This window comes from Artemia sp. Qi Xiang Cuo, chromosome 19 (genome assembly GCF_049724085.1).
Source record: "Artemia sp. Qi Xiang Cuo chromosome 19, ASM4972408v1, whole genome shotgun sequence".
Lineage (NCBI taxonomy): Eukaryota > Metazoa > Arthropoda > Branchiopoda > Anostraca > Artemiidae > Artemia > Artemia sp. Qi Xiang Cuo.
Genome location: NC_142812.1, coordinates 11,546,718 through 11,573,481, shown reverse-complemented (window position 1 = coordinate 11,573,481; position 26,764 = coordinate 11,546,718). Strand labels below are relative to the sequence as shown.

Genomic DNA, 26,764 nt, shown 5'->3' with positions numbered 1-26,764 from the left:
TTGTCATAAATGGGACTTCGAAAAATTTCTCCAGTGTCTCTATTGAGAGCTACCTTTTGGTGAATGTGCTTTTATTTCAACTGCCTCCCTGAAAACTTGCGTGAGACCTTAACGGGGGCAACGATAGAGGCCTCGTTAAACAAATGAAATGGTGTGGATTCTCGTACACATGTTGCGCAAAGGTGGAATCAAAAACCTCAGGCCTTTAGCGTAATCTCATTGCCTTGTCAATTGAGGACTTGTGCTCAGATAACTTCTCCCAATTGCTGTTAGGTTCTACCAACATAAAAACAGCCACAAGAACAAGGAATTCTATAAACACCACTACTCCAGAATGGGGCTGGTTTTATCTTTGCCGTTGTTAAAAAAGTTCTGTGTAATATTTGAATTAAAAATTCAAATTTTTAATTAAAAATTAAAAATTCAACAACTTAAAAAATTAAGTTGTTTTTTAAAACAACTTAAAAATTCAAATATTACACAGAACTTTTTTAACAACGGCAAAGATAAAACCAGCCCCATTCTGGGTAGTGGTGTTTATAGAATTCCTTGTTCTTGTGGCTGTTCTTATGTTGGTAGAACCCAACAGCAATTGGGGGAGAGGTTATCTGAGCACAAGTCCTCAATTGACAAGGCAATGAGGTTACGCCAAAGGCCTGAGGTTTTTGATTCCGCCTTGGCGCAACATGTGTACGAGACTCCACACTATTTCATTTTGTTTGATGAGGCCTCTATCGTTGCCCCCGTTAAAGGTCTCATGCAAGTTTTCAGGGAGGCAGTTGAAATAAAAAAGCACATTCACGAAAAGGTAGCTCTCAATAGAGACACTGGAGAAATTTTTCTAAGTCCCATTTATGACAAAATTATTAATTCTGATCGTTTTTACATACATCCACAAAGTTATATTGTGCAATCGAATAGAGTCTCCGATAACAATCAAACTGGAAAGCGATCAGCCTTTAAAAGTGCTTTACGCAAAATGAAATTCTGAAATGCCATTTAGACTTGTGTTTTTTATTCAGTTACCCTTTCACCGTTACTAGGAAAGGGTCGTCCAATTTTAGTTTCGTGTTTTTATTTTAAGGTTTGGTTTTTATATTTTTATCAGTTTTATTCTGCACTGAGGACGGTCAAGCGGAGGTCTTGACCGAAATATTTGCATAATTTTTCAATTTTTTCACTGGCTGTTAATTGTCCTCGTTTCCTTTCTTCGCGATTTTTTGTTTATCATGATTAGCCAGTGTGGTCTCAGAAATTATTTATATATATATATATATATATATATATATATATATATATATATATATATATATATATATATATATATATCTTGCATAATCTATGAAGCAATGGTTTATGTTCATTTTAAATTTCAACTCTGCTCTTTACCTCCATAAGAAAAACTTTTTTTTTACTAATAAAAGAAAAACAGATCTTCTTTAAGGAAAGTAAAAAGCAAAATAAAAAACTCAAACAGAGATTGTGCTTTATTTGGGAAAAGATACCCCCCCCCCCAAACCCCTGGAAAAGAAATACTCTTTACGTTGGATCGCCGGTTCAAAAGAATTTTGCATCTTCTTCCCATCAGCACACACTGGTTTTTCCATTTTTAATTCCGACGGTACATACGGGTTTTGCCATTTTTTGCCAACAGTAACATAAAAACAGATAAATGGCAAAACCAATGTGTGCTGATGGGAAGAAGATGCAAAATTATTTTGCACCGGTGATTTTAAAAAAAGATAAAAGTAGAATGTGTTATTAGAAAAAAAAATCGGGGGGGGGGGAAATCATTATGTGGCTTTGGCAATAATGACAAAGCTGATAGTAAAATGAATGGCAAAAATATTATATACTGTTAGAAAAAAGACGTAAGAACTGGTAAGTGCCGTTGGCAAAAACGGCAAAACTTACCAGTGACGATGGATAAAATTGCAAAACTATTGTATACCAGTGATAAAAAATATATAAAAGTTACTTACTATTAGCAAAAAAAATGGCGAAACCATTATATACTGTTGATAAAAGATAGAAAAACTGTTACAGCATATTCTGTTGTCAAAAATGGGAATGATGTGCGTACACATGGCAAAAAATAGCAAAGACATTATGTACTGTTGGAAAAATACCAAATCCGATGTCTAACGACGGCACAAAATTGCCAAACTAATATATGCCGTTGACAAAAAGAATATAAAACAGGTATGTACTACAAGAAACAAAAGTGGTGAAACCATTATGTACCATTGGCAAAAAAAAGGAAAAACTCCTATAAGTGCCATGGCAAAACTAATGCGTATTGATGGTAAAAATTGAAAAACTATTCTGTACCAGTGACAAAAAAAACGAAAAATATAAGTTATTTACTATCAGCGAAAAAATGGCGAAACCATTATGTGCTGTTGATAAGAGATAGAAAAACTGTTACAGCATGAACTGTTGTCAAAAATGGGAAAGTTGTGCGTACAGATGGCCAAAAATAGCAAAGACGTTATGCATCCTTGGAAAAAAGGCAAAACTGATATATAACGACGGCACAAAATTGCAAAACTAATATCTACCGTTGACAAAAAGAATATCAAACAGGTATGTACTATTAGCAACAAAAGTGGTGAAGCCATTATGTACGATTGGCAAAAAAAGGAAAAACTTTCAAGTGTCGTGGCAAAAACCGATGCGTGTTGATGGCACAAATTGAAAAACTTCTGTACCAGTGACAGAAAAAAAACATATATAAAAGTTATTTACTATTAGCGAAAAGAAATGGTGAAACCAGTATTTACTGTTGATAAAAGATAGAAAAACTGTTACAGCATGTACTGTTGTCAAAAATGGGAAAGATGTGCGTACACAGGGCAAAAAATAGCAAAGACATTATGTACTGTTGGAAAAACACCAAAACCGATGTATAACGACGGCACAAAATTGCAAAACTAATATGTACCGTTGACAAAAAGAATATAAAACAGGTATGTACTACTAGCAAAAAAATGGTGAAACCATTATGTACCATTGGCAAAAAAAAAGGAAAAACTCCTCTAACCAATGCGTATTGATGGCAAAAATTGAAAAACTTCTGTAACAGTGAGAAAAATATATATATAAAAGTTATTTACTATTAGCAAAAAAAAGATGGTGAAATCCTTATGTTTGTAAAAAGTAGAAAAACTGTTACGGCATGTACCGTTGACAAAAATGAGAAAACTGTTTGTACCGATGGCAAAAAAAAAAAAAATAGCAAAGCCTATGTACAGTTGAAAAAAATGTCAAAACTAATGTTTAATGACAACAAAAATTGCAAAACTATTATGTACTATTGGCAAAAAATGATAAAACTGGTGTTTACTATTAGCAGCGAAAATGGCGAAACTATTATATAATTTTGGCAAAAAATGGAAACTTATGTGCTGTTGGTAAAAATAGCAGAACCGATGTGTAATGATGGCAAAACCGTTATGTTATTGACAAAAACGGCGAAACCGGTATGCATCATCGAAAAAATGGAAAAACCAATGTATACTGATGGCAAAATATCGTAAAAAATTTCGTACTGGTGACAAAAACGAAGATAAAGCAAAAAGGAAATGAACAAAATGATAAAATCGTAAAAATGGCAGAAGTCGTTGTTTTGTAAAAAAAAAAGAGAATCATTAATTTGGTATTACTCGTTACGTAGAGCATAATTACATATGTATAATAAATAATAAAACATCATAAATATTATATAAAGGCAGGGCCATCTCTCATCACGAATCGTTGATAACTTCTTCAATCCAGTCTAAGTAGTAGGATACTCGCTGATAAACGCCCGGGTAGTCTTTGAATGCACAACCATTACCAAAAGATACAATGCCAACTTGAATAACCTTGCCACCCTTATTGTCAATCATTAACGGTCCTCCAGAGTCTCCCTAAAGAAGGAAAATGCTTCTGATAGATTAAATAGCTAAGCACTAATACACAAATCTTTGTGGGGGGGGGGGGGAGGCTTTGGACTCGAGCCCCATGCATAACTCAAAATGTTTTATGTATATTATTTAACTATAATTAAGTAATGTTTCATGTACATGTCTGACTTCAAACCTCATTTTGTTGATAGTTAGGTTGTCGCCGGGTATCCTTTTCGACTGTCAATAGTTTAGCAAATCATTGGTTTGACAACTTTTGTGTTGACTAGTTTTGACAATTACATGATTTAAAAACTAAAAGATTTAGTTTGAAAAACAAGTGAGTTGCTTGCAGAATTCAAAATTTAATTACGAGACAATTAACATTCGCAAGGGGAGGCACATTTGGAATTATATCCCTTCTCTTACTATTTCCTTGCATTTCACCTCCAATGCCTACCGTAACCTCCAGCTAAGTTTCTTTTCCCTAGTCAATTTCCCCCATTCGGTCTTGCCTCCTCCCTTCTGTTTGAACAAAAATCCTCCTTCATATGTCCAGTAAAATGTTCCACTGAAAGACACACAAGAACTTTCATCACATTCGTACTTGATATTAAAAATAAGTGAATCTCCTCCCCCTCCCTCCCACTCTCTTTTTATCTTACAAATTTTTAACGATTATTTTGCAAATTTAAGTTTTCTTTTTATAGTCTAAATTGTGTTTTTACCTTCTTTTTTTTAACTAAATTGTGTTATAATTTTTAGTCACAAATCTAAATTGTCCTTGTGTTTTTATTTGGTTTATTCTTTTTTAATTTTGCGAGTTTTTATCGTTTTGACATTTTTTGTAACCTTTTTGAACAATTTTTTCCTGACAGCCCCAGTTATATTTGCTTTTGTGTGTGTGTGTGTGTGTTCCTTGACTGTTAAGTGCAAATTTGGATAAAGTGCCATTTTCAAAAAATAAATTTTGCCTTGCTAAAAATCTTTAGATTGAGTAACATTGTTGTAGTTTTTCATATTGCCCGAAAAAATGCATAGTACGCACCACAGCATAGGCTACTTATATTGGACAACAAAGTCTGTTTTTTCGTTTTGTTTATTAAATATAACAGTAAATCCCTGTCTGAAATATTTGCATCCCTTTTTTTGTTCCAAAGAAAAAATTTCTTTAATTTAAAAGGAATTCTTTAATGAAAGAATTCCAAAGAAGTATTTCAAATATTTGAATGATATTGTAGAACACAATATGCACCTGTCCCACCAATAGCAAAATTACGTCTTGAAGCTCACTGAAGGCATTTTGGGTCCAGTGGCAAACGCAATGGCAGCCCATAAGTAGCGGAGTAAGCTGTTTTCTGACTTTTAGTTGACATTTCTCTCAGTGAACCATTAGAAATTCTCTCTGGAATTTCTGTTGGGTCACTAACAGGTCATTAGCTTGTAGTAGGGTATTATGCCCTTTATACTATTTATACGTATTATATGAATAGGAATAATTTGAGCAAATTGTTGGGGAATAGGGGTATAAGAATTAAAATAAAGTTAAATTCTTCTGTTATATTTATTTTATCACTTTTTTTCTCACCTGAAACTGTTTATTGTTCGAAATTATGCGCATATTGCTGCTTTGATATTTCTTACTATATAAATGAATGCAGTCACTTTTGAATTGATGCTGTCAATTACGGGAATATTTTCGCCTATAAGCCTAATCAATTCGTTATTTTTGCTTTGCCGAAAGAATAAGAAATATTTACATAAATCCATCATCGAGTTAAGGGTGAGATTCCTTAGGATTTTTCTCATGATCCTGAGCATATGATCTTAGGAAATGTATATATTTTACCGGGAATGTCCGAAATCTGGTTAATGTCAACATTCACCAGTGAATGTCCAAAATTCATTTTTCTCTGCTTGGATTCAATTAGCTTTGTGAGTCAGCTTTTTCAGTCTTATGCAAGCTATGATGGTAAAAGTTAAAGTTAGGTTATGTTAGGTTAGCTTTTGTTATAAATATCAGAAATGGGCGAAAAACCTAAGCTAACCCAACCTAACCAAACTTAATCTAACCAAACCTGTCATTATCAAACCTTGCATTAAATTGAAAAAGTTGACTGGCAACGCTGACTAAATCCAAGGAGAAAAAACGGTATTTCGGACATTCACCAGTGAATACCGACATTAACGAATTTCAGACAGTCACGGTAACATATATATTAAACATAATCTTAAAATTATTATCATTAATTCTGCAAATTTTATTAGCCTTGAATTGTTCGCAAGTGAGCATTGGGAATTTTTAAATTCTTAGTGGCAACTATGTGCTGAATAGTATATTACCGTGATAAGGGGTAAATTCATTCAGTGATCCTCCAAAGTGCCAACAAACTAAAAACAGTTTTTACCTAGTGGGCCCAACTGAGGCCTATTCATACCTGAAAACAGCGATTCTCGAAGATTTTGAATTTGGCTGTTTCAAAATTATGAAGTTTTTAGGGAAATATCAGATTTTTGTCTGTGTTGCCACGTTGGTTCCCAAAGACAACTATGCCTTGAAAGGAAAACAACACCTTCTTAAGTTTATGGTGCCACATAATTTTAGCCTTTTTTTTCTGGTTTCCTACCCACGTTTCTTTTTTTTTTTAATTTGTCACTACTTTTTAATGAAAATCTACATTACCGCGTCTGGAGGTCCTTTTCGTTAAAATTGAATTCCCTATTTTTCTAAGATATATATGATTTTATAAGTTTCCATTTCATAAGTTCAAAAACTCAACTTTCATTTTCACTGTGCTTTGTACTTTATGATGAATCAAATGGTCTGGGCTGGAAAATTTGCCTTCTTTGTTTTTCACCCCCTTCCCTTTATTCTCTGGAAACATCCTCTGATACCTTTTAGGGTGTTTCAACCTGTTACCCCTATACGCATAGTGTATTCAGCCACCCTAGATTTGGATTTATTTACACGGATGGCAAAGATTAGGTTTCTTCAAAATAGGATGTAACCTAATGTGTGATGAATATGCACATCTCGTAAATTAAACTTACGATAAATAAAAGTTCAAATAGGGATAAAATCCTTTTAATAGACAGTGTTTTTTATAACAGTGATAGAAATTCACAAAAATACTAGATATTTCGGTCACATATACAGTGACCGTCATCAGTAGTAAAACATCAGAGTTTTACTACTGATGACGGTCACTGTATATGTGACCGAAATATCTGGTATTTTTGTGAATTTCTATCACTGTTATAAAAAACACTGTCTATTAAAAGGATTTTATCCCTATTTGAACTTTTATTTATCGTCATGGAAAGGCAGTGTGGTCTCCGAAATTATCTAAATTAAACTTAGTTTTCTTAAAGTACAATGGACAATGAAGTTCTTAAATGACAGAGAAAACGAAATAGTGTGAATTGCTTAAGCAGAAACTTACGCAACCATATATATCTTTAAAATAAGGAAAAAATCAGAAGTTTAATTTTTAATAGAAAAGGAATTTTAAAATTTAAAATTTTGGAAAGAATGGAAATGTTTAAGTTTTAATTTTAAATTTCTATGTGTAGTTATGCAGTTTTTTCAGTAACAGGCACCACATTTGAAAAAAAAGAAACGTTGGTCAAAATCAGCAAAATATAGGCGAAAAATATATAGCACCTACGGCTTAAGAAGGCTCAGCTTTCCTTGAAAAGTTTATTTGTGTTTGGGAATTGACAGAGTGTTAAGACTCAAATTTATCCGGAGGCTTTGTCAAAGTTAAATATTTGCTTTTGCTTATTTATTTTCCAGTTTCAACATGGCAACACTAACGAAAATGTGTTACTGCACCAAAATTCGTAATTTTGAAGTAATTCAGGGAAAATTGCGGTTTTCAGGTATTAATAGACCTAATGTGGGTTCGGGGAAGGGGTAATATTTTTACTTTGTTCTCCATGGTAAATCAAACTTAAATTCGAAAAATATAGTGAGGTTTCTACCTAACTAATTTACTCTTATTGGGGGGTGTCATTTTAAAAATGACCGCATTCACCAATATAATATGATAATGTCAGAGTAGCGAAAATGTGTATGATTGCAAACTATAAACAGGTTCTGCCCTAAAAAACTTCTGTCATTATTTTAAGCTATTAATCTTCTTTCCTCCCCGATATTGTATCCATAATACTGGTACAATTAAACATATACATAAAGCGCATAGGAGCATATACATATAGTGCATAGCATACGACACCATAGTTCACGTTATTTAGCCACTAGTTACTCTACAAGAGGTCCCAGAGGGAATTTTGAAGGATTCGAGTAAAAACTTCAAATAAGTCAGGCCCAAAATATCGACAGTGAAAATTCATCCGACAAATTTACAGACTTGACGTTCCCTTTTGAAAAGAAGAAGTTTTTCTGGAAATTTTTCTTCAGGAGAGGGGGGGGGGTTTATTCTGGAACAAAATGTGACTTTTTTTAAAAAATAAATTATTTTTGTTTACGGTTTCAAGTTTTGTTCAAAAGGAGGGGGTCAGGAACCTAACATTTACTTTTAAAATAGGTAGTATTTATTTACAATCTTAACAGAAGGGGGGCCAGGATTTCCTCCCCTCTCATTTTGGTTCGACCTTGAAAATCACATATTGGAGTTTAAATTATTACTTAGATTCAGCCAAGGGAGCTTTTCCTATTCTTACATTTTATAGTTTGTTAAATACCACCAGTCTTAATATAAAAGATTCTAGTATTCTTTTGTAGTATCCAGTTGAGTATCCTAGTATCTAGATGCTATAGATACTATCTTAGATTCTTATAGATACTATAGTCTACTAGATACTATCCCTGTATCTAGTACCCTAGTATCCATTTGAAAGAGAACGTACCTGACAAGTTCCCTGATTCCCTTCTGGATAACCTGCACAAATGTGAACCGTTTTGTTAAACTTGACTCCGGCCTCACCATAGCTCTTGCATGATTCTTGAGGTAGTATTGGAACTGTAAGATGTTTGAGTACTTCAGACGGAGGCTTGTTTACGGATATATTTTTACTATACGGCATTACTATGCTTCTGTATAGTAAGTCTGTAGTAACATTGCTGGAAATTGTTTCATTATTTGGCTTCAATGGTGGACGATAGCCTTCTCGTGCTTTTGTTATTCCCCAGCCTGTAAATAATTTATCATTAAACGGATTGCAATTGTATTATTAAAGTACCTAGGGCGTCAAAATAAAAACACTTTTGCTCCTTTGGTCCATCTTAGGTCTATCAAACAGTTCGTGGTAACGAACTGTAAGTAAGGAGCGCTCCTGCTCAATAGTAACCAAAACTCTAAAAACCGTAATTTTGACTCTGTAAGTTTGACTCGAACCGTAACTTTGACTCTGTCACACAACTTTATTTTTTAAAACAATAAAAACCTTTAACATAAAGAGTGAGGCGTTGAGGAGGGGACAGCCCCTTTTATATACGGAATAATTTCTGTTCGTTTTAAGTTTTAATGTCGCTCCTTACTTTCAGTTAAAAAAAATTGTCTTTTTATTTAATTCATAACTAAAACCACGATTTAATAAGATTGTCCGTTGTCTGGAAATTACGAAGTTGTTAGGACAGTAGGACATTTTCGCCAGGGTTATCACGTTGGGAACAAATAAGGAAAAATTAATTAGTTAAGTTCGATTACTATTTTTGTCTGTAAAAATTATAGCATAAACAACCTGTTGATTTCTAAAGACAGCTGAACCTTCGAAGGAAAGCGACACCTTCTTAAGCTGTTCGGTGCCACGGTTTTTCACTCATTTTTTGCTGATTCTTTGCACAGTGTCTTTTTTAGTTTGGCACCTGATAGTAACAATAGCTGCATATGGAGGTCTTTTTTCATTATAAATTGACTTATTGATTCTTCCTAATTTTCCAGATATATATGGTTTTCGAAATTCTCACTTAATTAATTCAAAAAAACAGATAACATGTTCCCTGTCCTTGGTACTGTGACTGTTTTAACAATAAATTTTAAGAAATAAATATAGAAAATTAATTAATTCAAAAAACAGATAACATGTTCCCTGTCCTTGGTACTGTGACTGTTTTAACAATAAATTTTAAGAAATAAATATAGAAAATTAATTAATTCAAAAAACAGATAACATGTTCACTGTCCTTGGTACTGTGACTGTTTTAACAATAAATTTGGAGAAATAAATATAGAAAATCGTTTTTTAAGGGCAACAAAAATACTGACCTAACAAAGCCAATATTTCAGCAGGACAACCGCCTCCCTCTTTCAACGCTATGAGATAAATTAGAAAAAATACCAAAAAATATGGACGAGACAACTTGGATAAAATCAAACTGATAAAACCAAAGAGGGTGAAAGCCAACAGGAAAAATAACAAATAAAAAGCTAAATTGGAAGAATCCCAAATCTAAAAACCAAACAACGCGGAAACCCAACAGAAATGGCAAACAAATAAAATCCAAAAACCGCAAAACTAAAACTTTAAAGCCAAAAATCTAATTCCAAGAGCGAGCTTCTCACCAATATCAACGAATAGCAAAATCCAAAGATCTCATCAGTCACTAGTGCCAGACGAGAGCTTTGGATTTTGGCGAGTGACTCGCTTTTTCAATAAGATTTTTGGCGACATTAAAGCTTAAAACGAACAAAAATTATAACGTATATGTGGGGGTTCACCCCCTCGTCAATACCTCGCTCTTTACGCTGAAGTTCAAATTTTGTTCCAATTCTTTAAGAATGACCCCTGAATCACCAAGGCCGTTTAATTAGAATAAATAGTTCTTTTGAAATTACTAAAAAAAACTTTAGCGTAAGGAGGGAGGGAGCACACCCCCTCATATACGTAATAATTTCTGTTCGTTTTAAGCTTTAATGCAGCTCCTTACTTTTAGTTAAAAAAAAACTTGTTTTTGTCCCAGCTAATGCTGGGAAATCTGTCATCCCCTTCGTGGAAAATTCTCCCCCTACATGAAAATGTTCTCCCATGTAAACCATGACCCCCCCCCCCCCGCACCAGAAAAAAAATCCCCTGAAAACGTCTGTATACTTCCCAATAACCAATACTATGTGTAAACAAAGGGCAAAGTTCATGACTTGCAGCCCTTCCCCTGGGGACTGCGGGGGATTAAGTCATCCTCAAAGACATAGTTATTAGATTTTTCGACTATGCTGAACAAAATGGCTATCTCAAAATTTCGATCGGGTGACTTTGGGAAAAAATGAGCGTGGGATGGAGCCTAGTTGCCCTCCAATTTGTTTGGTCACTTAAAAAGGGCACTTTAATTTCCGTTCGAGTGAGCCCTCTCGTGACATTCTAGGGCCACTGGGTCGATATGATCACCCCTGATAAAAACAACAACAACAACAAAAACAAATAAACACGCATCCGTGATCTTAATTCTGGCAAAAAATACAAAATTCCACATTTTTGCAAATAGGAGCACGAAACCACTAGAGTAAGGCTCTTTGATACGATCATATGACTTTTAGGGGTTGTTTCCCCCTTTTTCGAAAATAAGGCATATTTTATCAGGCTCGTAACTTTTGATGGGTAACACTAAACTTGATGAAATTTATATATTCGGAATCATCATAAAAATTCAATCCTATTGACGTATCTATTTGTGTCAAAACATTAATTTTTTAGAGTTTTGGTTACTATTAAGCTGGGTCGCTCCTTTCAAACAGTTCGTGGTAACGAACTGTTTGAAAAACAGTGAAAATTTATTATATATTTCCTGTTGCAACTCACTCAATTCTTCACAATCCCCATGATGAGGCGCATTATGTAATGTCGTAAAATAAGATATTTCTTGCAAAAAATTACTATCGTGAGCACCGAAGGACCGAATTTAAATTTAGGAGCCAGCAGTTGAAAACCTGACAAACAAAAAATAACAAAAAATGAGAAAACTAAAAAACGGGGCAAGAATGCGAAAACGAATGTATCAGAATGAAAAATCGCTCCTTGGTCAATAATTAAACTGGGAAACGCCAGAGCAAGTTAAAAATATAATAACTGGTAAAACTAAGTAAAATAAGAAAAAATATAAATAAAAACCTAAAAGAGATTTTAAAAAAAGAAGGGGGAAACAAAACAAGCAAACAAGCACGAAACTTGGGCAGCACCAGTACAGATATTTTGTGTATTATTTCTGTAATGAAGGGGACAAATTTTTTTTATATCTGGAGGTAAAACAGTGCGTGGGGAACAGAATTCCTATTTTAAAAGAACCCAAGGCAAGCGGAACTTGGGTAGGGAATGTCTTTTGGGGATAAGGTTTTTAGCACGAGGGTTTGTTATTTAATTTTTTTTTTTTGCAAAACCTTTTTTGCATGTTCCTGCAAATTTTTTTTTTGCAGCATAACCCTCGTGCACTCGAGTTTTTCCAACCTAGCTGTTTTTTTTTTTTACGTAGGGAGTATAGAACCTTGCCTTCCTTAAAAATTATTTACAGGGCTCTTTTTTGAATGGATTCAAATTTTTCTGATTCATCCCGGGAGATGGTAGGGTGCCAAACTGGACAAACATGTTCAATAGTTGAGCGGGCAAAAAGTGGGATGGAAGTAACACAGCGAATGGGGGACAAAATAGGGATGGTCTCAGAAACATCTCGAGGCGGCCGTTATCAGGATTGGGAGTGACGTTTGGAAAATACTTTTGCATTTTTGCAAAAGGGAGGCACAACGAAACCCTCCTGCGCTCAAGGGTTTCCAAACTAGCTTTTTTTAGGAGCAGAGAGTATGGCACCTTACCTTCTTTGAAAATTATTCCCAAGGCTGTTTTTTGGATTGATTCAATTATTTCTGATTATTCGCGAGAGATGCCAGGGTGCCAAACTGGACAAGTATATTCAAGATGGGGGCGGACAAAAGACGTGCAAGTCCTTATAGAATGGAAAGGGGGGACGCTAATTTTATCCAGGAGCTTAAGGAAGGAGATAAACGCATTAGCTCTATGGATGATATCTCTGACATGGGTATCCCACTTAAAAAAAAATTCGGAATTTTTTCTTTAATTGTGATTTTTGTGGAGAACCTTGTGATTTTTTTCTCTTGTGATTTTTTCTCTTGTGATATTTCAGCAGTTACCATATGGCGGCACAGCAGATTGATGCTTTTCTGGCAATACGAAGTCAATTATGATTAAACTAGATTATAAATTTAATCAAATCAGCATTGTTCATTTTAGCAAATCAAAGCTAAAAGACTTCCTAAATTACCAAGGACAAAAAAATCTGGCTTATAGAACTCTACGCAGCTATGCATTTTTTGATAGTAGTAGGTGCCAAAATTGAAACAAAATTGGGCAAAAAGCCAAACAACTTATAAAGATGTAACTTTCATTTGAATGTACATTTAAAATAAAATAAAATCCTTCAATTTCTATAGGCGAATTCTATAGAATGCACTTTCATAGGTGGGGCCCAAATACGGTATTATTTAGTCCAGTTATTTTCAAACTTATTTAGACACTGTACCCATTTTCAACCCACAATACATTTTAGGTACCCCTTCTGAGTTACCGGTACTAAGTAAACTGCCGCGTACCGCCTAAAAATTGTTGCGTGCCCAAAAGGGGTGCGCGTATCACAGTTTGCGAACCAGTGATTTTGTCAATCAATTAGTTATAAAATGTCAAATACTATTATAAGCAACGTCGGTCGCGAAAAGAAAAATCTGTCAACGAACACAAAAGTTGTGAGCACATTTGTCAACACGCACAAGCTCCGAATTATTAAAAGTATGAATAAAGCTCAGCATAAAACCTCCAGAAAAAAGCTGAGACCTGGCGTAAACCGGAGCTAGTTTTGGAACTTTCACAGCCGCTTATCTGGGGATTAAGGATCTAAGAGGGAAAAGGTGAGGCGAGAGGTAGTTTTAGTAGGGGATGGAGTGGGAGGGATGATACACATTTCAGGAATAATTTCTCACGACAAACGAAAAGGGGTTAAGTTCAAATGGTTTTAGAAAGAGCTGTTTTAGTTTCTTGAATTAATTACTTTAAGCTTTTATGAGGTCAATAGGGATAAGGAGACAAAAATACTAACTGTCAGGTCACAAAGGATTTCTCTTCGAATAATTAAAGATGTCGTTATAAATTTCACATGCTCTACATGAGTTGCATTTACGTTAAGTTAATTACGCTAATTTACCTTAAGTTAAGTCCATTTAGAATAGAATACTGTTCAAGCAAGGAAATGGAAAATCTTCACAATATGATTGAAGGTGTTAAAAAAGAATATATACTCAGCAATAATTGTAATACTGCCAATCTATAAAGGGTATATACAATGGAGGTCAATAGAACAGGTACCCTTCCACCCACGATCATGTAATAAAATCCTGAAAATAACAAGGAAACAGAATTTTCCAGCCTTTAAATCCCTCACCCCACCCAAAATACTTCGCATGGGCATACTCTGCTTAGAGGAAATTTCTGTCACTGCCCTCTCTTTCTATTATGATTGAAAGAAGCTCAAATAGGTAGATTTTTACAAAAAAACTGAAACTAACTAAAATAATTCCTTTCAATTTGAAATTATATGATTAAAAAAAAAAAAAAAAAAAACGGTAAGAATAAAGCAAAATAGTTGTACCTGCTACAGTTGCGACAACATTCATTGTATCTTCAGGTTTGGACGAAAAAGGTAAACATATTGGTGCTATCAGAGGACTGAAAACAACAGAACGAACCAGCTCAATGATAGCTATATCATGTTTGGGTCCTTTTGGAAAAGTTTCTTCTATATCATCGTAGGTGATGAAGTGCTTCACTTCTATAAAAGCTGTTTTGAAGCTAGGATTTAATGGGGATGTAGCCGTTGCATTATGTACTCCCAAGTGTGCATACATTTTCCTTGCACTAGAATAAATAAGCTATACTGAGAGTGTATAAATTAAAATAATAAGGGTGCCAACTTTTATTTCTCTTCCAATCATTAAAAACATGCTGTCATCTAACGATTCAACTATAAACTATGTACTAAAATTAATGAACTTGTATTACAAGACTCAAAATATCGGTATATATATATATATATATATATATATATATATATATATATATATATATATATATATATATATATATATATATATATATATATATATATATATATATATATATATATATATATATGTGTGTGTGTGTGTGTGTGTGTGTATCTATATATTGTACCAACAACTCATTGCACCCCAAACCACCTGAAGTCGACACATCACCGCACACTCCTACCCATTCCAATCCATTAAAAGTTTCACTATTTACCCCACCCATTAAGTTCCACTTCTTTGTGTACCCTTTTTTGTGACTTCATCTCACCTCATCCACAGACGACCTGATTTTTCCTTGGCCCCCGAATGATGGCCCAAAGGCGGATGACCACCTTTGTAAACTATCCGTCTCTATCTATAATTTTCCTCGTTGTTCAACTCAAGGGGCTGTAAGTTTCCAGTTTTGTGTTTTCGGTGTAATTAGTATATCGTTCCAATGGCGTACTTTTTGTTTCGATCTGAGACCATTTTTAGAGGTTTCAGGCTAATATTTTTGTTTAACTATGGGCCGTGTCGTCTTTTACTTTGTTGCAGCTACCGCTGCAATAACGAAACATGGCAAAGCTATCTTAACCTTCCTTTCATCATAGCCGAAAAAGATGGATTAAATCAAATATTCCGTACAGCTTATTGTTTGATATACGAGTAATAATCGTGTATACATATGTACACATTTTTTTCTCAAAAATAGCTCGATAATTTTTCATGAAAATTGGCAGAGCAACATCTTCTGGCCTGAAAAAAAACTATTTAAATAGGTCATGACTTCGCAAAAACTCATTGTTTCTTCACAGGGGTGATTCCATCGAGCCTATGGTCCTACGGTAAAAGATGTCATAAGGCATGACATGGGGGTATAAAATGGGAAGAGGGCTCATTCATGACATCCCTACCATGGCGGAATTCCCATTAAAATCAAATAAAATCAGATAACTTGGGAGAAAGTGCAAATAAATTTTTTCAGGCGATTTAAACTTACGTAGCATAAATAGAAATCTTCCAAAAATCGATTTCAATGAAATTGAGTCACCTGAATCACCATCTGAATCACCTAAGGATACAATATCGAGTGGTAGTGCAATTGGAAATTGTCATGCAAATCAAAATTACATTGGGATGAAGGAAGGTGTTATTTTAGCGCTCTCAGAAGAATATAAATCGTACAATAGTTTCCGTAAGGATAGATTAGATTAGAAGATATGAAGATTAGATTAGATTAGAAGATTAGATTAGATTAGAAGATTAGGATAGAAGAATAGATTCCGTAAGGATAAAGAGAAAGGAGGAACTTAATTCACACCGGAATTTCTTAGTTCAATTGAAATTGTTGATTTGTACCCATGACTTAAAATTAAAGAACAATATGTTAATGTGTTAATTATGTTAATGATATGTTAATGATAATTGTTAACGATAATTACAATTAAGTTAATGATAATTACAATATGTTAATAATAATTATGTTAACACATTATTTAGATATTTCAGAGGGTATGCGCAATGAAAAATGACTTCTGGGAAAAAGAGCTAGAAAGGAAGTTCAAATTAACCTGCGGTTAAAAGACAAGCGATATGAATTACTGAAAGCCCAAAACCAACAAAAATCAAAATGAATCACGTCAAACGTAAAGATTATAGATAGGCCTACTGCTATGGAGGAATAGATCAATCTTAGAGCGAACTAAAATTACCAAAACAAGAGTACCATCTCCCCGAGGCCTGTAAATGTCATGAATATTTTACTAAAAACCGAATATTCTTTAATTTTTTTTAATATTCTTTAATGTTTCTATATTTTATTATTGCAATGTTGAAACAAATATTAATGATGCTTTCAGGAATTAATATCGTTATGTTTTAAAGAATAAAGTTATTTATATTAGTTTAGTGTACATGCAGTAAATTTTTATCCATACTTTCCTCCTTTTGGACGCACTCTTTTCAACTGTACCAATTATTCATTCAACTCTAATCAATTATTTACTCTTATATTGGTTTGAAATTCAAAATATAACTTCGACAAACTGAATGGATTGCTTGAAAAATGACGAATATTCATTTCAAAAGTTTAATTTACGCATCAATTCTTATTTTTTAGCATGAAATAGCATCAAAAGGAAAAGTTTTCATAAAAAGTATCCCTTTGAAATAGTACTTTTAAAGTGATAGTAAAGACTTTATGTTCTCTAAGAAATATTTTTCCTTTTCTATAATCCTGATTATGATCGTGATTTTTCGTTGTTGTTGCTGATGTCTTGACAAAGAAAAACCACACTTTCCAAAATACATTTTGTTTTTGGAATTTAGCGGGGCATTTTAGAACCGAAATGAAATAAGGGAAAACGGATCAGGAAAAGTAATAAAGCACTTTAAGCGAAACAAGATGAGCTTTAAATCTTAGTTTGACAACATATGTCATTTAACGTTTGTTGTATTAGCATATCTTTTCAATCTATACAAATGCATGATCCATACTCTCTCGCTTTCTGTCTCTCTCTCTCTCTTCTTTGTTCTCCATTTCTTTCTTTCTAAAAAAAACAGATAGCCAAGACAGATAGCCCAAGTATTTGAGAGGCAAATGTTTAAATGGCTGGGGCACGGGTAAATGGCAGGAGTATGCATGACTCTACTTGTTTGTTAGTTTTTGGAAAGGTATGCCTGCCTAGAGGCATGCTGGCATGCTGACCAAGAATTTAAAATTGACATAAGACCGTTAGATTGCCTGTAATGAGAGGTAAACAAGGTACGCCTGCCTATGGTCTTAAAAAGGTTGACCGTTGATTTTGAATTAAAGTTATCTAGTATTTTGCAGTAGGTTGCATAGGTTGCATCAAGACATGGCAAATTGTAGACAGAGAAAAGCCAAGACAGATAGTCCAAGTATTTGAGAGGCAAATGTTTAAATGGCTGGGGCACGGGTAAATGGCAGGAGTATGCATGACTCTCTTATTGGACACATACTTGTTTGTTAGTTTTTGGAAAGGCATGTCTGCCTAGAGGCATACTGACCAAGAATTTAAAATTGACATAAGACCGTTAGATTGCCCCCAGCCCTCGGGGCAAGGGTTTTAAATTATGCCCTTGGGGCGTATAAGGTTTTTATTGAAAGCGTAGAAACTTCAAAAGGGCTCATTCAATTGGAAATTGAATGCGCTATTGCCTTTTTTACCTGTTGAAAGTCATTATAGAGTGAAAAATGACCCTCTCAGCTCCACAGGTTTCTCGCATACATTAAATCGTTATTCTGAGACAGCTATTAACATCAGTGCAGTTCGCATTATAGTAAAAGAAATCTTTAAGTAGTACACTCCCCCCAAAGTCTTCTAAGCAAGGGTTGTAGGTTATGCCCTGGGGGCATTTTTAAAAGGGTGTATGTTGTTAAAAATTGCTGAAAATTTGTCTCCAGCATACAAATAGCTGACCAAACTATAAAGTCTTAAAAAACGAAAAGATTTAACGTATTATTTTCTTTTTCCCTGAAAAGACTATGTCAATATAAACGAACAGAAATTAATTAAGAAACTTTTTCCAGAAAATAAGCTTTTCAAAGAAAAATAAAGAACTCCATTAAACAAAAAATGAGCAAAAATAAAATCAAATAATCTACCAAGCTTGAAACAACCACAAATCAGCATCGATAAATAAATGAAACCCAAAACGAACAGAAATTACAATAAATAACCGAGTCAAACTCAAAACGAGCAGAAATTAACATAAGTTGGGCGCAAAACCCCTATGCCTTCCCATGGCCAGAACAAAAATTTGCACTTTACTGGAAAAATACAAATGAATGTGCATTGTCAGTTTAATATACATAAACTGATATTTACTAATCAAAATGTTAATATTATTTGATTCATTAAAGTGGTAAAAGTAAAAACATTATTATTTTTTCAGTATACTGCAAATTCTTTAATTAATAGTAAAAAAAAATTGTACTGGCATGTTAATAAACTGAGTGGAAGTAGCCAATCGGGACATGTCCCAGTTAAAGATAGGAACGGAGCCACAGTTATTAATAAGGAAAGAGTTAAATAGAGATGGGCAGAACATTTTGAGAATTTGTTAAACCGAGACAGAGTTGCAGGAAAAGATACAGAGGAAAATGAAAAAGTTTGTGATACCTTGGATGTGAATGAAGATTTGTTTTGCGAGGAAGAATTGGCGACAGTAATAAAATGATTGAAAAATAATAAGGCTCCAGGTGCTGATAGTATGGTAAATGAGTTTCTTAAATATGGTGGCTTTGAGGCTAGAAATAAGCTACTGAAGATGATGAATATGATTTTTGAAAAAGGGGAAGTACCTAAAGATTTTAGGAAAACCCTAATTAAGCCACTGTATAAGAAAGGCGATAAAAGTAAGTGTGGTAATTATCAAGGCATTAGTCTGGTCTCTGTAGGTAGCAAATTACTTAGTAATATGATATTTTTTAGACTGAGAGATGCTGTAGGTTCAGGTTTTTTTCATTTACGAACCAAATACAACTACAATAAGGGTATACCCGGCTGAGAGTCTGGCTCGTATTACCGGGCAATCAATAAGAAATAACTAAAAAATAATATATTACATAATATATTGCTGTATTTGCACACAATCTCAGTCATTTGTAAATAAATAAAAAGAAACATTAAATGTATGACTTACATTTACATTTAGATTTTACCTTTATTTACCTTTACATTTGCCTTTACATTTACCTTTACATTTACTTAAGAGGATGAGATGTGTAAACCAAGAAAGGGTAGATAATGTGTCAACCAAATTTTTATTCTTAGGTTAATTATTAAGAAGTGCCTGAGTTATCAAACACATTTCGTCCTCATTTTTATAGATTATTAGCAAGTGTTCGATTCTGATGATAGAAGAGCTTTGGCGAAGGTTTTATCCTTGTACGGTATACCCAGTGTATAAAGATAATTAGCAGTAAGTTCACCGCAGATGATTTCCGGCTCTTCATTCTCGGTGCGAACAAACAACTCCTCCCACATACTCTTTCATTAGCGCGCACAAACAGCTCCTCTCATTTGATCTGTAATCAGCGGTCCAATTACCCTGGAACAGCTATTTTTGCAGAAACTTTCTTGAAATGCCTCTGAAACCAACTCGAGGCTTTACAACCTCCTTGAAATTCCTAAAAACATCTATTAATAGCGTTGCAATTTTAATAACCAATTTTCATATATGTATTTAAATAAATTAATTTAAAATTAGTTTCTTTAAAATTTAGTGTTCCAATGTTTTCGCGTTCAAGAGAAATCTGACTTGCCTACCCGTGAAAAGATCTAATGTCGCTTAGGTTTTTACGTTCTCCGGAGCACTTGAGTAGTGAGCTAGAATAAGGCGTGCCGGGGACAAGGACGGAGACATGAATATACAGTGCAGTCTAACCGGTACACTGGCTTACTAAGGACAGTCACCTATTACTACGAACGATACATGAGTTACCAGACGGGTTTCTAAGGCAAAACCCACGTTTTGGAACTAGGAGCGAGATTGTGTAATGACATCAGACTTGTTTCGTTTCACGGGTTCATTAATAGAACAACTAATGTTTTTGAAAAGGGTAATTACTTCTCAGCTCAATAACCAAAATAAACTTCCGATGGTTAAGAATGCGTCATGGGTAATTAAAGAATGAGGAATGGAATGCTATAGTTAGAATGGTTTTAAGTTGAAAATTGTACCATTTGCTTAAAAGAAATTCTATTTGCGATTTTTTTGCGAAAAGGTATTTGCGAAAAGGTATTCCGTTGGTTAAGAATGCGTCACGGGTAATTAAAGAATGAGGAATGGAATGGTTGCATCAGCAATACAAAGAATATCCTCAGATACGTAATAGATTTGACGCCTACAAGAGACATTGGTACAAGGTATTCAATAGCTTAATTGGCTTTATAACATTTTGTGTAAAAGCTAACTCTATTCGCGAAAAAGGATATAGCAATTGTAAATTGCATTGCATGAACGAAATTAATTTTTGATGGAATCACAGGGATGTAAATGGCCCTAATTAGTGATTGGATCGTATGAAGACGGAGAAAATGGATTGAACTGATTAGCAGTTAAGGGAACTCCTCGGGTTTGTTAACTCATAGCTTATTTATTATAAATTTGGAATACCATCAATCTATGAAAATGGTTAACAATGATAAAATGGTCTTTTGACTTTACCTAGCTTTACTTCTTCGATGTATTCCGTATAACACACAAGTGGCGTTTGAATAGTTTTGTCAATTTAAAATAGGGTCTAAAGTTATAGTATACTAAAACATTGATACTAAGAGAGATGTAGATTGCAAGAAAAGAATTTTAATAATGAAATTCAGAACAACCCATAGAAATCCTTACAAATCAAGTAGTGAGGTGATTATGGGTTTGAAGAATCATGGATCATAAGCACCAATGACCCTAACCACCAAGGACCTCAACCTCCAAAGGTCCCATACCTCCAATCTCCACGGGGCCCCATCACCCAAACTTTTTAGCCCCTCCCCCTATTTTTTTGAATTTTTTGAATTTTTTTAAGATTTTTTTTTTTTTAACGTTATATTTTCAACTTTTTTTTATATCTCTTAGAATGACATGTAACATACTTAAAAAAAATCACATTTAATATTTTGCGAATTCAAAATGAGAATGATACAGAAATGGTAGTCATGACTTTTACTATTAGAAAAATATTGTTTTAAGTAGCACTTTTTTTATCGGACTAAATTTTTTTTGGACTTCAAAATTATTCAACTTTTTTTTACATATCTTAAAATGACATGAAATATGCTTATGGCTATAAAATTTGTACTCTATGCTTGCTCAGAGATGTTGATAAAAAAAAAATTATTCACTCTGATACTTAGATTTTGTCAATTATATTTGATGTATCTGACAAAAGATGTTGATAAAAAAAATTTATTCACTCTGACACTTAGATTTTGTCAATTTTATCCAACATATCCGACAAAGGATGCTGATAAAGCATTTATTCACACTGATATTTAGATTTTGTCAATTATATTCGTTGTATCTGACAAAAGATGATGATAAAAAAATTATTCACTCTGACACTTAGCTTTTGTCAATTTTATCCCATGTATTCGAGAAATGGATGTTGAAATAGAATTTAATCAATCTGATACTTAGATTTTGTCAATTTTATCTGATATACCCGACAAATGATGTTTATAAAGCATTTATTCACTCTGATACTTAGATTTTGTCAATTATATCCTGTTTATCCGAGAAATGGATGTTGATATAGAATTTAATCACTCTGATACTTAGATTTTGTGAAATTGCTGTATTGTCTGTCCATGTAGCGAATTCAATCGATGAAGAATGTTAATAAAGAATTTGTTCAATTTTTTCATAATTTCCCGAATTAAATTTCTGTATTGTTTTTCGAAGAGTTGAATTCAGGACAGAGTTCGTTGCTTTCATATTTATAATTCTTTCATAATGACATTTCCAAGACCGAATGAAGATGAATAATTTATTCACTTTAATAAATATATTTTGTTAATGTTATCCGACGTAACTGACAAATGATATCGACAAAGAATTTTAATAAAGAATATGTTCAATTCGATACTTGATTTATGTCAGTGTTATCAAACGTATCTGTCAAGACATTGATAAAGAATTTATTCAATCTGATAATTAGATTTTTCTCATTTTTATCAAGCATATCTGAAAAAGCATGTTGATAAAGAATTCATTCACTCCGGTGCTTAGATTTTGTGAATGTTATCTGATGTATCATACAAATAAGTTGATATAGAATTTATTCACTATGATACTTAGATATGGTCAGTGTTATCAAACGTATCTGTCAAAAAGACATTGACAAAGAATTTATTCACTCTGATACTTAGATTTTCTCAATTTTATCCGATGTACCCGACAAAAGATGATGATAAGGAATTTATTCATTCTAATACACAGATTTTGTGAATTTTATCTGATGTATCAGACAAAAGGAAGTTGATAAAGAATTTATCCACTCTAATACATAGATTTTGACAATTTTATCCAACGCATACGAGAAAGGATGTTGATAAAGAATTTATTCAATCTGATACTTAGATTTAGTCAATTTTATCCGATGTATCTGACAAAGATGTTGATAGAAAAAATTTAATCACTCTGATACTTATATTTTGTCAATGTTAGCCCATGTGTATGACAATAGATGTATGCAAATTCCTTTTCTTACATCTCCGGCGTTTTAACAGACATTCTAAACGTTTGATATGCTAGCATACTCTAAAAATAATGAACGGATAACGATTTGATGCATAATATATTTCTAATGAATTAATTCCATGTAAAATATTATTACAAAAATATATTATGATATATTATTAATATCAATGATAAACTTTGGACATTTTGAACCTGTTTCATGAAATAGTTCACCATGTTCTCTCTTGATATTGTAGCTATTGTCTTCTCTTAGCTCGTAATTAGTAGAATACTCATTATTCCATTTTGAGTCATACACAATTTTTACTGAGGTGTCACCGAAAGGTTCAATATGCGTTTCGTCTATGGTACTATGTGGTTCATTAACTATTTGATCAATGGTGGTAACGTTTGCTGGTACTTTATTTTTCATCGATTCATCTTTATATTCCTTATTGATATTTTCTATCAATGCCCTTTTTATTTTTCGGGCAATTTCACTGTATATTACAATACTGTTTTTACACATGTAACAGTTTCGGCACGTAGTGAAGATATGGTTTATGATATTAGTAGAAGAGTAGGCCTTTCTTCTTTTGACATTCCGTTGAATGCTAATACCCGAAAGTTGACGATAGGATGTATCAGTAGGTAATGTGTTACCTGCAACAGTAGCAAGGAGTTGTCCTCTATCATCAACGATTATTTTTATGTTGGGATTCTCTTTGAGTGCAATCATTTCTGGAGATGTCAATTTCGTATATCCACCATCATAAGAGTTAAACTTTTTCGGTACTCCAAAGAAATTTAATTCCTTACTGTCATGACAATGCACGCATACGTTTCCGATAGTGCTACCACTTGTACTTATTTCATAGTTTAAATACTTCTCCTTGTCAGCATTCAATGCTACAAAAACACTATCATGTGAACACACTTTCTTAAAATGCTCCATCTTCACGTTTTTTTAAAGATATGACTTATGTGTTTATCGTTCCACTGCGTAAAAAATACTGATTTAATACATGCAACATTATTTCTCCTTTTATTTTATATTATTTCCTGTTTTATTTCTCCTATATATCAATGATCTTGTTAGGGACCTGGGCCCTTCAGTGTATCCTGTACTATTTGCTGATGAAAGCAACTTCTTCATCACTGGCACCAATTTACCATCGGCAATAACCTCTGCCCAAGTCCTTCTGAACCGAGTCCATGCGTGGTGCCCTTACACTCAATATGACCATTAATAGTAACAAAGGTCCAGCATCATTATTCAGAACCCCATAATCCAAGAGGTTATCCAAACTGTTCTTGGTCTCAAGTACTTCTCCGACATCCTCCCAAAAGTGGAGGTTGCCAAATTTCTTGGTGTATTTATTGACTCATGCTTGTTCTTCTCTAATCATATTTCTTACATCACAGCAATAATTTTGTGACAAGTAGTTATGATTAACCGTGTGAATTATTTCCTTCCACCTGACAACCTATTTACCCTCTATTATTCCTTACTTTTCTTATTACGTATTAGCTTTGGGAAATACAACAGGTCCTTGACTAAAAAACACAGATTTGATTAACACCTTACATTTAAAGCCTTTTTTTATCTTCACTGTCCATATCCCATTCGTAATATGTATTCAGGTTTCGGTATAGCTCCGCTAGATCAATTCATACAAAAACTAAACTTATCGCCTGCTTACTCTGCTTTCCACAATAATCTTCCACCTCAACTACTAACCTATTATAACATTAATAATTCGGAAGCCTACTGTCTCCGTTCATCCAATAGAGCCTTTATAATTACTAAATGCGTTTCTAGTGCTACCCAGCAATCTCCCACTTACAAATCTATTATTCAATGGAACAAAATACCCTCCAGTGTTAAACTAGCCACAAGTTTCTGCAAGCTGTATAAAAATGTAACAAAACTTGATAATATAATTTAATCTTTCAATTTTTAACCAATTTGCTTTAATTACCCATGTTTTATTCTTCTTCTTTTTTCTTTCTTTTCAGAGTTATTTTAATAATTTTTTTTTTTTTTTTGGTCCTTAACAAGTTCTCTTCTAGGATCTTTATTGATATTGATGTTTGTGTTATGTTTTTGTTCGAATAAATTAAATTGAATGGAATAAACTAGGTAGTGTCGATAATCCCGCCATAAAGTACCAGTGGGAAAGCCGCATCATGTCTCTGAGCAAGCATAGAGTACAAATGTTATAGCGATAAGTATATTTCATATCATTTTAAGATACGTAAAAATAAGTCCCGAAAAAATTTAGTCCAATAAAAAAAAGTGCTACTACAAACAATATTTTTCTAATAGCAAAAATCACGACTAACATTTCTATATCATTCTCATTTTGAATTTGGAAAATATTAAATGTGATTTTTTTATGTTTTAAGTATGTTACTTGTCATTCTAAGATATATAAAAAAGGTTGAAAAAATATAACATGTTAAAAAAAATAAAAAAAGTTAAAAATCTTCACAAAAAATTCAAAAAAATTGGGGGAGGGGCCAAAAATTTTGGGTGATGGGGCCCCTCGGAGGTTGGAGGTATGGGACCTTTAGAGGTTGAGGTCCTTGGTGGTTAGGGTCATTGGTGCTTATGATCCATGATGCTTCAAACCTATAATCACCTCACTACTTGATTTGTAAGGATTTTTAAGGGTTGTTCTGAATTTCATTATTAAAATTCTTGTCTTGCCATCTACATCTCTCTGAGTATCAACTTTTTAGTATACTATACTAAAAATATCAATATTTTAAATTGACAACACTATTCAAACGCCACTTGTGTGTTATACAGAATACATCGAAGAAGTAAAGCTAGGTCAAGTTACAAGACCATTTTATCATTGTTAACCATTTTCATAGATTGATGGTATTCCAAATTTATAATAAATAAGCTATGAGTTAACAACCCCTAGGGGTTACCTTAACTGTCAATCAGTTTAACCCTTTTACTCCACCTTCATACGATCCGATCACTAATTAGGATCATTCACATCCCTATTATTCAATCAAAAATTAATATCATTCATACAGTCCAATTCGCAAATGCTATACCCTTTTTCACAAAAAGAGTTAGCTTTTACGCAAAATAATATAAAGCCAATTAAGCTATTGAATACCTTTTACCAATGTCTCTTGTAGGCGTCAAATCTAATACGTATCTGAGCATATTCTTTGTATAGTTGATGCATTCCATTTCTCATTCTTTAATTACCCGTGACGCATTCTTAACCAACGGAATACCTTTTTGCAAAAAAAAATTCGCAAATAGAGTTATTTTTACGCAAATGGTACAATTTTCAACTTAAAACTATTCTAACTATAGCATTCCATTCCTCATTCATTAATTACCCGTGACGCATTCTTAACCATCGGAAGTTTAATTTGGTTTTTGAACTCAGAAGTAATTGCCCTTTTGAAAAACATTAGTTGTTCTATTAATGAACCCGTGAAACGAAACCAGTCTGATTGCATTACACAATCACGCCCCTAGTTCCAAAACGTGGGTGTTGCCTTAGATACCCGTCTGGTAACTCAGGTATCGTTCGTAGTAATAGGTGACTGTCCTTGGTGAGCTAATGGACCGGTTAGACTGCACTGTATATTCATGTC

The 26,764-nt window shown here is 33.4% G+C and overlaps 1 protein-coding gene across 1 annotated transcript in view; it reads right to left on the bottom strand.

Moving 5' to 3' along the window:
- Positions 1-3,633: 3,633 nt before the first annotated feature.
- LOC148940499 (venom serine protease Bi-VSP-like) overlaps positions 3,634-26,764 on the bottom strand; it is a 65,100-nt gene continuing 41,969 nt past the window's right edge. The window contains exons 7-9 of the mRNA XM_089105002.1: positions 14,494-14,759; positions 8,760-9,043; positions 3,634-3,911 (exon numbers count right to left, since the gene is read on the bottom strand). Of these exons, the coding sequence (XP_088961128.1) occupies positions 3,747-3,911; positions 8,760-9,043; positions 14,494-14,759 (715 nt within the window). The 3' untranslated portion in view covers positions 3,634-3,746. The remainder of the gene's footprint in view (positions 3,912-8,759; positions 9,044-14,493; positions 14,760-26,764) is intronic.